This window comes from Oncorhynchus nerka, linkage group LG13 (assembly GCF_034236695.1).
Source record: "Oncorhynchus nerka isolate Pitt River linkage group LG13, Oner_Uvic_2.0, whole genome shotgun sequence".
In the NCBI taxonomy this organism is placed as follows: Eukaryota; Metazoa; Chordata; class Actinopteri; order Salmoniformes; family Salmonidae; genus Oncorhynchus; species Oncorhynchus nerka.
The window spans coordinates 42,312,025-42,327,597 of NC_088408.1; the positions used below are offsets into that span (position 1 = coordinate 42,312,025).

The window sequence follows — 15,573 nt, forward strand, 5'->3', positions numbered from 1 at the left end:
CAATGACATAATTACGTTATCGCAACCACTTTTGCCCCCCACTCATAAATGTCACACACTAAATCATGTGTCATACAATCCATATGTGATACAACACATACAGTACCAGTCAAAAGCCTACTCAGTCAATAATAATGTCTTCATTATTATTCTACAATGTATAAAATAGTACAAATAAAGAAAAACCCTTGAATGAAAGATACCCAAAAATCTAAATTTGTGTATTTAATGCGAGCGCAGACCAAAAGATTTAACAACACAAAAATTCAAGTATTTCCCATAATGCAGTTGTTCTGTCTATGGACAACGTCTGGGTGTAGAACTATAATCTATGCATGCAAGAACTACTGCTTACAGCATCATAAGCAGTATGTGGAGTAAGTCCTTGGTCATGTTCCAAATCACCTATATTGCAGTCTTGCTGCACGCAGCAAGCATGCGTGCCATGTCAACGACTTCCAAGTCGGGCGTCAGATTTCTATAAACACCTATACAGACGTTGTGAGAAATGGCAGATGACTGCAATGTAGTCAACAATGTAGTTGACCTGGTACCCAGCCACATTGTGATATACTGCAAGGTGCATATTCAACAAGACAATATCAGAGAATCCATTTTGGCTCCCTACGGTGAGGCTGCAAAGTCAACTCATTCACTAAGTAGCAGGGATGCTTGGCTCGCTAGTTGGAAATAAACATTCTAGACACTCTGTGGCTATACTGTGCTGCATTTGTCAATACAGACCCAAAATATAAGCTATAGTTAAACTTTTAAGGGTCAACTGCAACCAACATTGAGCACGGTCTCAAAATGAGGTGGTCTCTCGTTAAAGCATCAATATGCCCTAAAATCACCCACACTGCCGATCTCAATTGCAAGCACTATTGGCGGCCATTTTACCCCTCCCTAAAGCTGATGTCGATATTAACTTTCAGTCCTGGTTGCTGCAAAACATTTTCAAGACTATTTAGCCCTCTGGGTATTATCTTCGGTATAAATTAAACCTAATATTTGAGCAGATTAAGCACAGATTTAAATATCTGACAATCATTCCGTACAACTGCAATGAGGTAATTCCTCGTTTACCAGCGATAATCTACTGTGCCAATTTACGCTATACATTTGATTAATGTGAAGCTTGTGTTGGTATACTTACTTTTCATTCCAATATTTAATCCATTAACACAGTATGGTAATTTCTTATCAAAAGGGAGTTATAGTCTAATCAAGGTATGTCAAATTACAAATTATATTCTAATGTGGCCCAAACATAAACTTCTATAATGTACTGTATTATACTTTACTGTACTCGAGTAGAGTATATCTCAGTAGAGTGCAGAATAGTGTAGTTGCAGTTAAGTACTCTACTGTAATGTACTATACTCTACGTCCCTGTACTGAACTATACTATACTCGAGTTTCTTACAATTCACTGGGTATATATTCTTACAATAAATATTGATTAATTCAACTGATCTGCTGGTTTATCCTGGTGTATTTTTGGTTGCAAGCTAGTTTGTTTTAACACGCAAGTGCATGTAATCTCCCGTTAGTAGCGTTTTAAGAAATCAAGCGCTAACCTGCAGCTGGACGTTCTACCTGTTGGTTGCAATTGACCCAATTGTTTAAAATAAATTAATCTTTCCTCGCTCAACTGTACTTTGGGTTGTATTGACAGGAGCATAAAGTGACTGTTAAAACAATGTAAACTAAAGCATCACATTGAAATAAGTTAAAAAAAAAAAAAAAAATACAAACAGCACCAAAATACATTTAGCAATTTTCATAGCCAGCAAAAAAAAGCTTATTTTTTTTTCTCAACAAAGGGATATAACCTGTTAATCTCATTCCATCTGCACACTGCGTCAGCATTCACTGCATTCATGGAACATTTGACAAAATAAATGTAAGAAACCTTGTTCTGTTTCCTTTACAGTACTTTGACTTGTAACTGTACAGTGAGCGGATATACTACAGCAATGTCAGGTACAATGAGAGAGAGAGAGAGAGAGAGAGAAAGAAAGAGAGATAAAGCGAGATCGAGAGAGACAGAGAAAGACTGGGTCGGGGCACATGAGAATGACCCATTGTCTGACACTAAGTGGAGCTCAGATCAAGAGTCCTGTTGGAACATTGGAGTGTTCTGGGCTGAGCAAGGGTGTCACTAATCTCACCCATATGCTCTGGCCTTTGTGGGGCCGCTGAGGGGTCCAAGGTCCACCAGTTCAGCCCTCTCAACTGGTTAGTGGAGGGGAGGAGGGATTGGCTGGGGGTTACAGCTCATGAGGGTGGGCCTGGGCGGTCAGTCAGAACTGACCCATCCGGGTGGTGAACAGACTGCGTGAGCGCGGCATGGCCGAGGAGACATGGCCGAAGCTGGATGAAGGCCACTTCATGATGAACTGGGAGGTCACTGGCAGCAGATACCTGCACAGACGGAGGGAAGGATGGAGGGAAGAGAGGAGGGGGAAGGTGGACAAGGGACATAATGAGAGGAGGATTAGAGGCCTAAAGGGTCACAGCGAAGAGATCATGGCCGCATTAGCCCATTATCCCTGCAAGCTGACGACACATTCACGAGATGAGGATACGTCTCCCCTTTTGTTTCAGCCTAGACTAAAATACAGTACCTTTCTAATGATGAGCTATGACTATGAGATCTGCAGCCATCAAATAGATACCTAGACACCTGGCAAAAATATATACAGTAGGTAGAGAAGGTGGGAATAACTCCAGTGTGAGGTGAGATGGCATGAGAAAGTGAATCTAGAGCGCCTGGATCTGTTCTAATTAAATCAAATGTTATTCGTCACATGCACCGAATACAACAGGTGTAGACTTTACCGTAAAATGCTTACTTACAGGCCCTTAACCAACAAGGCAGTTCAAGAAATAGAGTTAAGAAAAGATTTACTAAATAAACGTAAGTATTATTATTATTTTTTAAATCATAAAGTAACACAAGATAATTACATAACAATAACGAGGATATATACAGGTCAGTCAAGGTAATTTGTAAAGTGACTATGCATAGATAATACTGTGAATAGCAGCAGTGTAAAAACAAAAAAGGGGGGGTGTCAATGTAAATAGTCTGGGTGGCCATTTGATTAGCTGTTCAGGAGTCTTATGGCTTGGGGTTAGAAGCTATTTAGGAGATTCTTAGACCTAGACTTGGCATTTCGGTACCCATTGTCGTACGGTAGCAGAGGGAACAGTCTACAACTAGTTGGCTGTCTTTGACAATTTTTAGGGCCTTCCTCTGACACCACCTGGTGTAGAGGTCCTGGATGGCAGGAAGCTTGGCCCCGGTGATGTACTGAGCCGTATGCACTACCCCCTGTAGTGCTTAGCGGTTGGAGGCCGAGCAGTTGCCATACCAGGCAGTGATGCAACCACTCAAGATGCTCTCGATGGTGCAGCTGTAACACCTTTTGAGGATCTGAGGACCCAAAATCTTTTCTGTCTCCTGAGGGGGAATAGGGTTTGTCGTGCCCTCTTCATGACTGTCTTTGTGTGCTTGGACCATGTTAGTTTGTTGGTGATGTGGACGCCTAGGAAATTGAAGCTCTCAACCTGCTCCACTACAGCCCCGTCGATGAGAATGTGGGCGTGCTCGGTCCTCCTTTTCCTGTAGTCCACAATCATCTACTTTGACTTGATCACATTAAGGGAGAGGTTGTTGTCCTGGCACCACATGGCCAGGTCTCTGACCTCCTCCAAATAGGCTTTTACAGCTCATTGAGTGCGCCTTAGTGTCAGCATCAGTTTGTGGTGGTAAATAGACGGCTACGAATAATATAGATGAGAACTCTCTTGGTAGATAGTGTGGTCTACAATTTATCATGAAATTGTTGCATGTTGCATTAATATTTTTGTTCAGTGTAATAATAAATACACAATGAATTACAATAACTTAGCTATATACACAGGGTACCAATACTGAGTCAATGTGCAGGAGTACAAGGTAATTGAGGTAGATATGTACAGTACATATAAATAGGAATTAAGTAACTAGGCAACAGGATATATAATAAACAGTAGAAGCAGCGTATGTGATGAGTAAAAAATAAAACTTGTGCAAAAAGGGCCAATGCAGATAGTTAAATAGTTAACTAATAGCTACCCGGACTAACTATTTAGCAGTCTTATGGCTTGGGGGATAGAAGCTGTTCAGGGTCCTGTTGGTTCTTGACTTGGTTGAGAAATCTGATTGGTACCGCTTGCAGTGCGGAAGCAGAGAGAACAGTCTATGACTTGGGTGTCTGGAATCTTTGAAAAAATTATGGGCCTTCCTCTGACACCACCTGGTATAAAAGTCCTGGATGATGGGTAGTTTGGCCCCAGTGATGTACTGGGCCGTACACACTACCATCTGTAGTCCCTTGTGGTAGGATGCAAGCAGATGCCGTACCAAGCGGTGAAGCAGCCAGTCAAGATGCTCCCAATGTTGCAGCTGTAGAACTTTTTGAGGATATGATGGCTCGTGCCAAATCCTTTAAGCCTCCTGAGGGGGAAGAAGCATTGTCGTGCCCTCTTCATGACTGTGTTGGTGTGTGTGGACCATGATAGATCCTTAGTGATGTGGACACCGAGGAACTTGAAGCTCTTGACCAGCTCCACTACAGCTCCGTCGATGTAAATGGAGGATGTGCTCGGCCCTCCGTTTCCTGTAGTCCACAATAAGCTCCTTTGTCTTGCTGACGTTGAGGGAAAGGTTGTTGCCATGGCACCACACTGCCAGATCTCTGATCTCTACCTTATAGGCCGTCTCACTGTCATCAGTGATCAGGCCTACCACCGTTGTGTCTTCAGCAAACTTAATGATGGTGTTGGAGTCGTGGGTGAAAAGAGAGTACAGCAGGGGAATAAGCACGCACTCCTGAGGGATCCCCATGTTGTGGGTCAGCGTGACGGATGTTTTGTTGCTTATCCTCAGCAACAGGGGGCAGCCAGTCAGGAAATCTAGGATCCAGTTGCAGAGGGAGGTGTTCAGTCCTAGGGCCCTTATCTTAGTGATGAGCTTGGTGTTGGCACTATGGTGTTGAACGCTGAGCTGTAGTCAATGAACAGCATTCTCACATAGGTGTTTCTCTTGTCCAGGTGGGAGTGGGCAGTGTAGAGTGCAATAGAGATTGTGTCATCTATGGATCTGTTGGGGTTGTATGAGAATTGGAGTGTGTCCAGGGTGTCTGGGATGATGGTGTCGATGTGAGACATGACCAGCCTTTCAAAGCTTTTCATGGCTACAGAGTGCAACGAGGCGATAGTCATTTCATCAGGTTACCTTGGGGTTCTTGGGCACAAGGACTATGGTGGTCTGCTTGGAACATGTAGGTATTAAAGACTGGGTCAAGGTGAGGTTGAAAATGTCAGTCGAACCCTTGCCAGCTGGTCAGCGCATGCTCTGAGTACGGGTCCTGGTAATCCATCTGGCTCTGCCGCATTGTGAATGTTTACCTGTTTAAAGGTCTTACTCACATCGGCTACGGAGAGCTTGAATAAAACAGCAATCTGTGATTGATTTGCCCATTTCTTTACTTTGAAATTAATGCTGTAAACCGATTGATTGATGAAGAATATAACTTACAAATGCCTAATGAGCTTAGATCAACTGTCCTACCCCCCATCAGAACCTAAATATAAGCTTGTTTAAATACCTTGTTTGTAAACAATGTAATTGTAAACAAACACTGTATATCCTCAAAACATGGTTAAAACTATAATTCTGAGATCATGCATGGTCAATTCTTGCATCCATTGCTCTGTTTATGATTTTGAGAGTGGTTACATTTCTCCAGCCCCATGCCTAAGCTAATTACCGAAAAAGTGGCGTGTTCACCACTTTATTGTTTGAATTGCAGATTTCCTCTTTAAATACGAGTACAACTCAAACAGAAACAACTCGCTGTAACACTTTGCTTAATAACTTATAAGCATGTATGCACCTGTATAATGTCTTATAACAAGGCGTATAATATGTTATTTAACTATATGTATCAACATTTCAACTCATTCAAAATGGCAAGGGACATCAATGAAGTAACTCAGGGAGAACGAAAATGGCATTTGAGCAAAAAGCTTGATAGAATTTTACAGATTTAAATGGCTAACTAATAAAACAGTTTGTCAACTGAACCATATGGATTATGGTGTGAATTAATGTTCTTCTGTTTGCTGGCAGATAACAGTATTCACTCTGACATACTTTCCCTGTAAAATATCTCCTGCACAAATTAGTCGAGCTGCTTCTTCTTCTTTTTAAAGTCGACCAAAAAAAGACTTGCTGCGTCGAGGGCATCTGCCGCAATAGAGCCAGACCCAGGAGAGTTGGGCAGGATTCAAATTAACTTCATTTAGTTCAAGTAGAATGTCCTTGAAAACCACTCAAGTGGGCCGTGCGGGTACTTTCGATTGCGGTTGTTAAACTACCCACCCACAGTACGTACTACTTGGCCTGTTCTGGAGCTCAACCATTCAATGGAGCAAGGCCGGAAGAGAAGGAGAGAGAGGGAGGGCAGATTACTTAGCCAATACCCTCTCGAATTGCTGCACTGCTTCGCTACATCCTCGCGACTCTCAGGGGCACTGCTTACAATGGTTTCGGATGGGACATTGACTTTTAAACTTACAGTTTAAGATGGTGTTGCAGGATTTTCTGTCACCTTTCGGGTTCATCCCTTTCCTCGTTTCTGATTATGTCGGTCTGTGTCCAAAATGGCACCCTATTCCCTAATCTGTTTAAAAGTGTTTAGTGCATTACATAGGGAATAGGGATCCATTTCTGGAAGAAGCTTTGATTTCTCCTGAAGGCTTTCCTCTGTATCTGATATCTGTTCTGTTTGAGTTTTATTACAAACTTGTTAAGACCGTGTTCAGTCTGAAACTTTGGTGTGTGTTACACTTCCTGGAAGGCATAACCATATTTCTTCCACGGAACACTTGTTGGCCAATGTATGGAAATTCCACTGCAAGAACTGAAATTCAAACATGAACTATGCGGTGATGCTTGTGGGTGGTGGTTAGTGATTGTGTGTACTATTTTCTCTTTCTATTTCTCATGAATTCACACAGAGAACATTCTGTCCACAATAGGTAGGCCAAACGCGTGATATGGTCCCGACACTTTCCGAGCCCTGATCACTCTGCGGGGGTGCAGTTAATTGGACCCTCTGTAACACGTCTTCCAGGTCTTGGGCTTTTGATCATGGATGAGCTGCTTGCAGTAACCTGCCAGTTGAAAGTCCAGGAGAAGCCACTGCTGTGGAGCCCTGCTTCAATTCAAATCGTCAGCGTGAAGAGAACGAGCTCCAAACTCACCGCTATATTATGTGGAGTACCTCCAACTGGCCCTGCACTGTTCAAGGTCTCTGTTAGCGACACAACTGCCAAGCGGAATAACAGAGTCTTGACTAAGTGAAAGAAGTGAACATGATCAAAAGCCGTACGGAAAAGGTCATCTTTGACCGATTCCACAGACAAAACCCAATTAACCTGATTGTTATTCATTAAAAAAAAGGGAAAAATGAAATAAGGTCCAAAACCTTAACTGTACTGAATAGAATAATTCACATTGTACTTTTCAGCTGGATTCAAGCAGCTATGTTGGATGTGTAACCAAGCCAGCTCAGTAAATATTGGTCTGTTCAGTTTGGTTCAATTCACTAGCGTGAAAAGCCATCTAGGCTCACAATAATACTGTTGTGTGACTATATTCATATGTTCTGCCCACACAGAAAGAGAAGGTCTGTTCTCCTAAGTGATCACTGACACGTATTCTGTACTCCTACCATGAGAAGTGCTTAAGTTAGAGTCTCTCATCACTGAGACCCACTCCAGTGTGTGTGTGCTGCAGAATATATGTCTGTGTAAAATGCGTATGTGAGAGTGTGAGTGTGTGTGTGTTCGGCATGCTCGTGTGTGTTGCATATGTGTGCATTTACGAGCATGTTAGTGTGTGTGTGTGTCAGGTAAGCAGGCAGCATAAGGATGCAGGTCAGGGGGTCCAGACACAACGGCAGTGAGTAGGGTATGAGTCACAGGCTAGCAGAAGGAGGTGACAGGTGCAAGATGGTGCTCTTCTCATAGGCAGACATAATGTCACCCCATCGAGACAAAGCATGTGGCTAATGACAAAAGAACTGTAACCAGCCCCATGGTGGCCATGGGGCAATCACAAGTGTCTGATGGAATCAAAGGAAGGATGGCCATCGTTGTGAAACTGTGCTAAGCACGCAGTGCAATGGAAGTGACGAGAAGAGGTTAGGTTATTGGCCGGCCAGGGCTCACAGTCTCTTGCGATTGCATGTTGACAGGCTGCTTCCCAACAGTCTCAATTTGTTTACTTCCCTTGCCTCCTTTCCTACATAACCTCTAATCTGTCCTTTCACCAGTCAGCTTTTTTGACCTTTAGACTAAGTCTGACGAAAAAAGGAGACAAGGTGAGGAATCTATCTGAGACTATTGGGACACAGCTACAGTAAGCCACAGTTAGCAGGAAGGTGTGCAGTGGGGAATTGGGGTAGGGCTCAATTCCATTTTTATTTCAGTCAAATTCAGATGGTGAATTGAAAGTCCAAGGGTCCAAGATGTTTGGATTCTTGAATTTTAAATTTCGATTCCTGTCCAGAGTTGACTGAATTGAAATGGAATAGACTTGGAAAGTGTAAACACAACTGGAGACACCTCATTACCATGTTTTTGAAAGCATTACGGTAGCTAGTGAAAGAGTGTAGGAGCAGTTGCTAACTAACTGTCAATAACTTTAGCAAGCGAACTAACTTGGCTAACTGTGGGGTGAAACTATATTCAGTTAGTTAGCTACCACACTTCTCTTTTCTCACAAACGTAATGCTGCATTTAGCTAGCTAGCTGAGGGGCGAAATAATTCACTTATTCACAGTTAGCTACAGCAATGCTCTTTGCTAGCAAACATAATGCTGCCTTTGGCTAGCTAGCTAATTAACATGGCAAACTGTGGGAAGAAACAATGAACTTATTCACAGATAGTCAGCTACCACACTGCTCTTTGCTAGAAAACATAAAGCTGCCTCCAAAACTAGCAAGCGGTCTCTACTAACATTTGGATGTTTGCAACGTGTGGTCTTTCCAAGCAAATTGAGATTAACCCTGGTCAGGACTCAGTCAGACTGTAGGCAGCAAAGGGGTGAGGCCAGAGTGAGGGGAGGAATAGAGGTCACTGAATCGAGCATAGACCTGCGTCAATGGGCGAGATGGCAGAGGAAGAAGAGGCAGTGGAAGAGGAAGACGAGCCATGGGCGGAGGCGGCTGGTCCCGCAGCCAATGGTGAGCTTCCGTGGTGAGCACACACACAAACATACACCCACACCAACCAACACCCACCCACACCCACCCACCCACCCACCCAACCACCCACACACACACACACACACACACACACACACACACACACAGGACTGCGTCAATGGGCGAGATGGCACACATACACAGGACGTTGAGAGATAGACCAATGTATTATTTGAATGGACAGAGGGAAGGATACCCCTCAAGGGCTAAGCAGGTAAATAGTATTAATTCAGGCAGGTTGCTTAATTCTCTTTCATATGCATGACTTTCCCCATAGGAGTGCTAAACGTGGGCCGCTGGCTGGTCGGTGCCGAACCACATATTCCCCTGGAGGCAGTGGTTCAATACCTGTTCCGCCACTCACTTTTCTATGCTGAATCCCTCTCATCTATCTCCCCACCTCATATTCTAAGATAATACCTGTCAATAGAAACTTCAAAATACCCCCAAAATAATTGTTTAGTCCGACACACACACACACCACCCCACTCCTACCCCTGCCTCTTGCCATTGAAAGGTGTCAAGTTCCTCAAAGATAAGGCATGAAGTTCTTTAAAGGAGATTCTTCAACACAGTCGACTATTATGCTCCGGTCCAAAATAGTTCACTATTAGGGAAAAGGGTATCATTTGGAACGCAGACAAAGTCGGTGTATCCAGACTACGGATGTGACAAATGGAAACATTTTCTTAATGTTTAAACTGCTGCTTTTCTGTTAAAACTGTAAGAAAGAAATCATACAATTCCATGTGAATTCACAATATAGATGGTCTACATCATGCGTCCCACAAAGAAAGAGAGATATTTTTATAATTTCTGCTGATTTTGCTTTTCATGACAGTGGCGTGTATAGCTTGCTGTTGTTGTCGTCCAATCACAAGTCAAAAAACTGGCACTAGGCCACAGACATAGAGCTAGAGCCTCCGTATTGCAAGTTATTAGGAGAAATCTAAACAAATCAATGGAAGATGGAATTAAAAGGACAGAACTAAAAGTTAAATGAGAAGGACAGGCGTAAAAACAGGTAGGCTGCTACTTAATAATCTGAATGGAGTTGTTATTTACTGTAGGAAGGGGATAAAGCGCACAGTTAACAAAGTAGCTAAAGTTACTTTGTTTTAAACTAATGTAGGCATTTGTTACATTTTTACTTTCCCCTTCATGATGTTGATGGGGACCTAATCCACACTATCCAAAATCCCCCCGACCCCCATCCTTTTTAATGACTAAATTAGAAAGTGCAAAGTGATAGCCTGTTAAATATACGCTGGTTATGAATCATCTAAAGCGTTCTGGGGGAAGGAGCAGGCGTAAGGTCATTTGTGGCGCGCCTCATCTGGCTCATAATTGAATTAAACTGGCCTCAGGGGGCTTGCTAACCTGCACGCTAATCCCAAGGTCATTACTTCCTGTTAACATTGTAGCCCTGTGTGTTCTTAGCTTGTGTTCCAAATAGCACCACATTCCCTATATAGTGCACTACTTTTGACCAGGGCCCATAGGCTATGGTCAAAAGTAGTGCACTATATATAGTACCAGTCAAAAGTTTGGACACATCTACTCATTCCAGGGTTTTTCTTTATTTTTACAATTTTCTACATTGTAGAATAATAGTGAAGACATCAAAACTATGCAATAACACATATGGAATCATGTAGTAACCAGAAAAGTATATTTTATATTTGAGATTCTTCAAAGTAGCCACCCTTTGCCTTGATGACAGCATTGCACACACTTGGCATTCGCTCAACCAGCTTCATGAGGAAGTCATCTGGAATGCATTTTAATTAACAGGTGTGCCTTGATAAAAGTTAATTTGTGGAATTTATTTCCTTCGTAATGTGTTTTAGCCAATTAGTTGTGTTGTGAAAAGGTAGGGGTGGTATAGAGAAAATAGCCCTATTTGGTAAAAGACTAATTCCATATTATGGCAAGAACAGCTCAAATAAGCAAAGAGAAACGACAGTCCATTATTACTTTAAGACATGAAGGTCAGTCAATGCAGAACATATCAAGAACTTTTAAAGTTTCTTCAAGTGCAGTCGCAAAAACCATCAAGCGCTATGATGAAACTGGCTCTCATGAGGACCGCCACAGGAAAGGAAGAACTAGAGTTACCTCTACTGTAGTTCATTAGAGTTAACTGCACCATTTACACCGCCTGGTCTTAGCGAGTAGCATCTTAAAAGTTTACACGTTCAAAACCAATCCCCCACCAAGTCTTATGAGGATCGACATTAAAAATAGAAGAGTTGTAGAAGGGGTATAGAGGCTGGGGTCAGTTGTTGGTCAGGTGAGATTCCTGTGAAGAATCGTAGTTAGAGTGGAATGGGGAGTTGTCGGGGTACAAAGGTTCGGAAATAACACTGTGAGCTGCCGGCACCAAAAGTTTCAAATGAAAACCATACTTTGTTTAGGGATTAGAAAGGGTAGACGTGTTGAGGGTTTAAGGAGTAATATTAAAGCTTGGCAGGGGGGCAACAGAGTTAGGCAGGGAAGTGGGGGGTACCACCTAGCCCAGGTATTGTTAGGAGAAACACTGAAAGAGGAAATATAAACACCTACCACTTGGTTCAGGTGCTAGATAGAGAAAGAAAATGAATGAAAATATATATATATATATATTGGTGGGGTACACAACACATAACATTCTGATCCCTACTAGAATTTTCATCAAGTCTGAGATTCGAAACATTGTAATACCAATGGGAATCATAACGTTGTCCAAGTCTTGTGTGTTGTCTCACTAACAACTCCATATTGGGAGTTGGAGTAAAAAAACAAATACTTTTTTTCAGAAATCCCGTTTGGAGGCTTCCCAAAATCAGGAGGGAATTAGCATAGAGACCTCCAACCAGGAATTCTGTAAAACCTGGGAACTGGGAAAGTTTCTACCGCCAACCAGGATTTCGGGAAAAACCCAGGAACATCAGGAAAGTTCCTACCTCCAACCAAGATTTTTTTTTTAGTGTACAGAATTTTACAACTCAAGCATATCAGTTGAAAAAATGATTTGTTTTATCAGTAGAAAACAAAGGAGGAATGGACGTTGATTGGATGTTGATCCTCACCTAGTGTCGTCCCATTCGGGGCTGAGGCCGGTGAGCGATCCCCGGGACTCGGAGACAAATTTGTAGACAACGAGGAGGCAGTCCCTGCACAGCTGCACAAGCCTCTGGCAACACTGGAGCTCCTGCTGCGACACCACCTCGCTGCTCTTACTGAAGATGGTCTCCCACGACGAGCTGCGTCACAGAACACACACACGCACACACAAAGACATAATAGGGGATAAAACAAATGCTGTACATTTAACCTCCTTTATCAGACTGGCCGTTCCCCCCGACTGTGAGGCGCTCAGAACAGTGAGAGAACTGAGGGGTCGGGCGTTTTAATGTCTCTCCTCTTCCCTCTCAATTCTTTGGGTTTTTGAACGGTTTAGAGACCGTTTTTTTCTTCTTTCCCTTTCAAAGCCCTGTTAAATTCCGACCGCAATAGTCGCGGCGGCATTTGATTGTCGAAGTTGCTCAGATGAAATATCAAACGAGGGGTTTCGTGGAGCTCAAGTGTACATTTACACCGCCTGGTCTTAGCGAGTAGCGAGGTGGGCTCCAACGCTGCATGACGCCGGGCCCCCCCTGCAGCGTTTATCCTGTGGCTACGGCGGCCCACATCCTCCAGAGCGCGCTCCCTAATTAGACGCAAGCAGCATGTGGTGCCTGAGCCGCATCTGCTGGCTAATCCGCCCGGAGACTCGGACTCTCATCAAGTGAAATAAAGCCACTCACTGACTCGAACAAGGCTACAGTACGGCACACTCGGTCATTGACAATCAATTACCAGCTGTGGCAGTTGCCGGGGCAGCTATACAAAAACCCACGTAGCCCCCCACGACGAGCGCTGCTAACTGCTTACAAAAAGAATATGGAGAGGGAGGAAAAGGTTGAACCTTTATCAGCAACGAGATGAGAAGCTGGCTGCACCACAGCTGGCTCTTGAAGATGATATAATATAATGTATGTGTGTGTGTGTCTGTAGATATGTGAATAGGAGTGTGTGTGTTTCTATAAGGATGCAGAGTGAGATGAGTCACTATGTAGAAAGCCACTTACAGTCGGCACAAAAATGGCACACAAAAAAAGTCGGGAGAGACATCAAAGGACCTTTCTACAAACAGAAGTGAGTGAGGAAAGAAGAGTATGGGACCTACTTTAGCCCTCCTTCCTTCCTTCCTTCCTTCCTTTCTGACACATAAAAAGCCCCGATGATAAGAAAACAAGATCTGTGGCCACATTATGCAGACGTGTTGCTTTCATCCCTGTAGCTCTTTGCAGGATGAGAGGGACTGTCTGTCTACTCTGTCTGTCTGTCCGGATGTTTGCCTGCCTGTCTGCCTGTCCGGATGTCTGTCTGCCTGCCTGCCTGCCTGCCTGCCTGTCTGTCTGTCTGTCTGTCTGTCTGTCTGTCTGTCTGTCTGTCTGTCTGTCTGTCTGTCTGTCTGTCTGTCTGTCTGTCTGTCTGTCATCTCCACAGCAGTGCATGGCTGGGCCTGTCAATAAGTGCACCAGCTGTCAATCAAACATGCATTGGGCAGAATGTGGAGCCTAATAAATGCTGTTATCATCATGCTGTAGCATGGATTTCAGTTGTTACATACTTGATTGCCACATACTTTCTGGACATTTGTTAAATATCAAGGCAGAAAAAGACACGCACAATCCCTACCCTCTTTGCACTTGGAGTGATCTGAGAGAATTGGAAAGGTGTAAGAACAATGGTGAAAATTCCACTTAGTCTATCAGAGGACGAGGGCAAGGTGGAGCTATTACCATCTTGTTAATACTCTCATATCTTTGCAGGTGCATAGGGGATAGTGGATGGAGGTCGATATGAGATTGAGCACTACAGTACCAAGTATTGAAGAGAAATCAGGTATTGAGAGAGAGAGTGAAAGACAGAGACAGAAAAGGAAAGAGAGAGAGATTGATTCAGAGAGACAACAAGAGAGAGAATGAGACTTACCCAGTGTTGGAGAACAAGTTCCACAGGCCCTGTCCGTGGCTCCAGAGCAGTCGGTTAAAGACGCGGTTGAAAAGGCGATACAAATGTAAACTGTCCACGTCGGGCTCCCTCCAAAGTCGCTGCAGCACTGAGCGTACGTTGGTACGGACGATGTCCAGAACCTTCATGGGACATTAAAGAAACAGACGAAAAAAAGGGAAAGTGATAGGAAGAGGACAACGTTAGTACGTACGATGTCAAGAAACTTCATCAAACATGAAACATGAAAAAAATGCACGAGATAGGAGGGAGAGAAAAAGAAAATCTAAATAAATCAAGGTTTCAACAGACGCCAGAGGGACAGCATGAAAGACCACCGCAACACAATAATTAATTAAGAGTGTGCTTGCAAAGCAACACACTACTGTCATTCGTCATACTTCTTCTTATTCTTATTATTCCCACCACTACTCCTCCTACAGCTTTTATGTGAAACATACCATTTCACTTTATAATGTGCAGAGAGGCCTAAACTTGAGTTGCTGACATATGATTTTTATAGTCATCATACTTTAAAAAATATAATCACTTAAAAATGCTAATTTTAACATGGAGCTCTTGGGTGACCAAAATATTACATTTTTTAAACATTGCTATTGATACACCTTTTACGATACAGAACACTCCAAATGACAAACCCCGCAAAAATCATTCTGATAACTATTATACCTCCTTTTACAATATTACATTTTTTGTAATTCCAAAAACTCCCGTTAGTTAACATGGTGGTTCAAAACTAAACTTAATTGCCTAGCAACTCAGGAACCATTTTATATGAACAAGTAACCCTTTAATAAGCTGTTTTATTGTAATATTGTCAAATAACACTTGTAAATTCAATATCTGATGTTTCCTATAGTCCTACTAATGCTTTTTTAATGATAAAATAAGCCGTTTATAGGGCTGCCAACTCTTGAAGAAAGCTTGGAGTGAGTTTTGCTGTGAATTTCAGTGGCACAACTCTTAGATGGTGGAAAATTGCACCGTTTTAAAGCTAATTTCCTGCAATTCTATGTATTTTGACATGGCTTAGGCCTATGACCAGGGTGAATTGTATTGTAATAAAAACCACAGGTCAGGTGTATTCAGGATGTTTTGAACATTAAATGAACACTCATAATTCAACGACATTCTTACTTTGAGTTTTTGTGGGGTGGATGAAATATAAAGTATGCTATTTTTTTT

At 42.8% G+C, this 15,573-nt stretch overlaps 1 protein-coding gene across 2 annotated transcripts in view; it reads right to left on the bottom strand.

Moving 5' to 3' along the window:
- Positions 1–212: 212 nt before the first annotated feature.
- The window catches only part of ttll7 (tubulin tyrosine ligase-like family, member 7), a 145,886-nt gene continuing 130,525 nt past the window's right edge, over positions 213–15,573 (bottom strand). For both annotated transcript variants that reach the window (XM_029677049.2, XM_029677050.2), the window contains 3 exons: positions 14,350–14,510; positions 12,399–12,572; positions 213–2,427 (listed from right to left, as the gene is read on the bottom strand). In XM_029677049.2, coding sequence (XP_029532909.1) covers positions 2,307–2,427; positions 12,399–12,572; positions 14,350–14,510 — 456 coding nt within the window. In that variant the 3' untranslated portion in view covers positions 213–2,306. The remainder of the gene's footprint in view (positions 2,428–12,398; positions 12,573–14,349; positions 14,511–15,573) is intronic.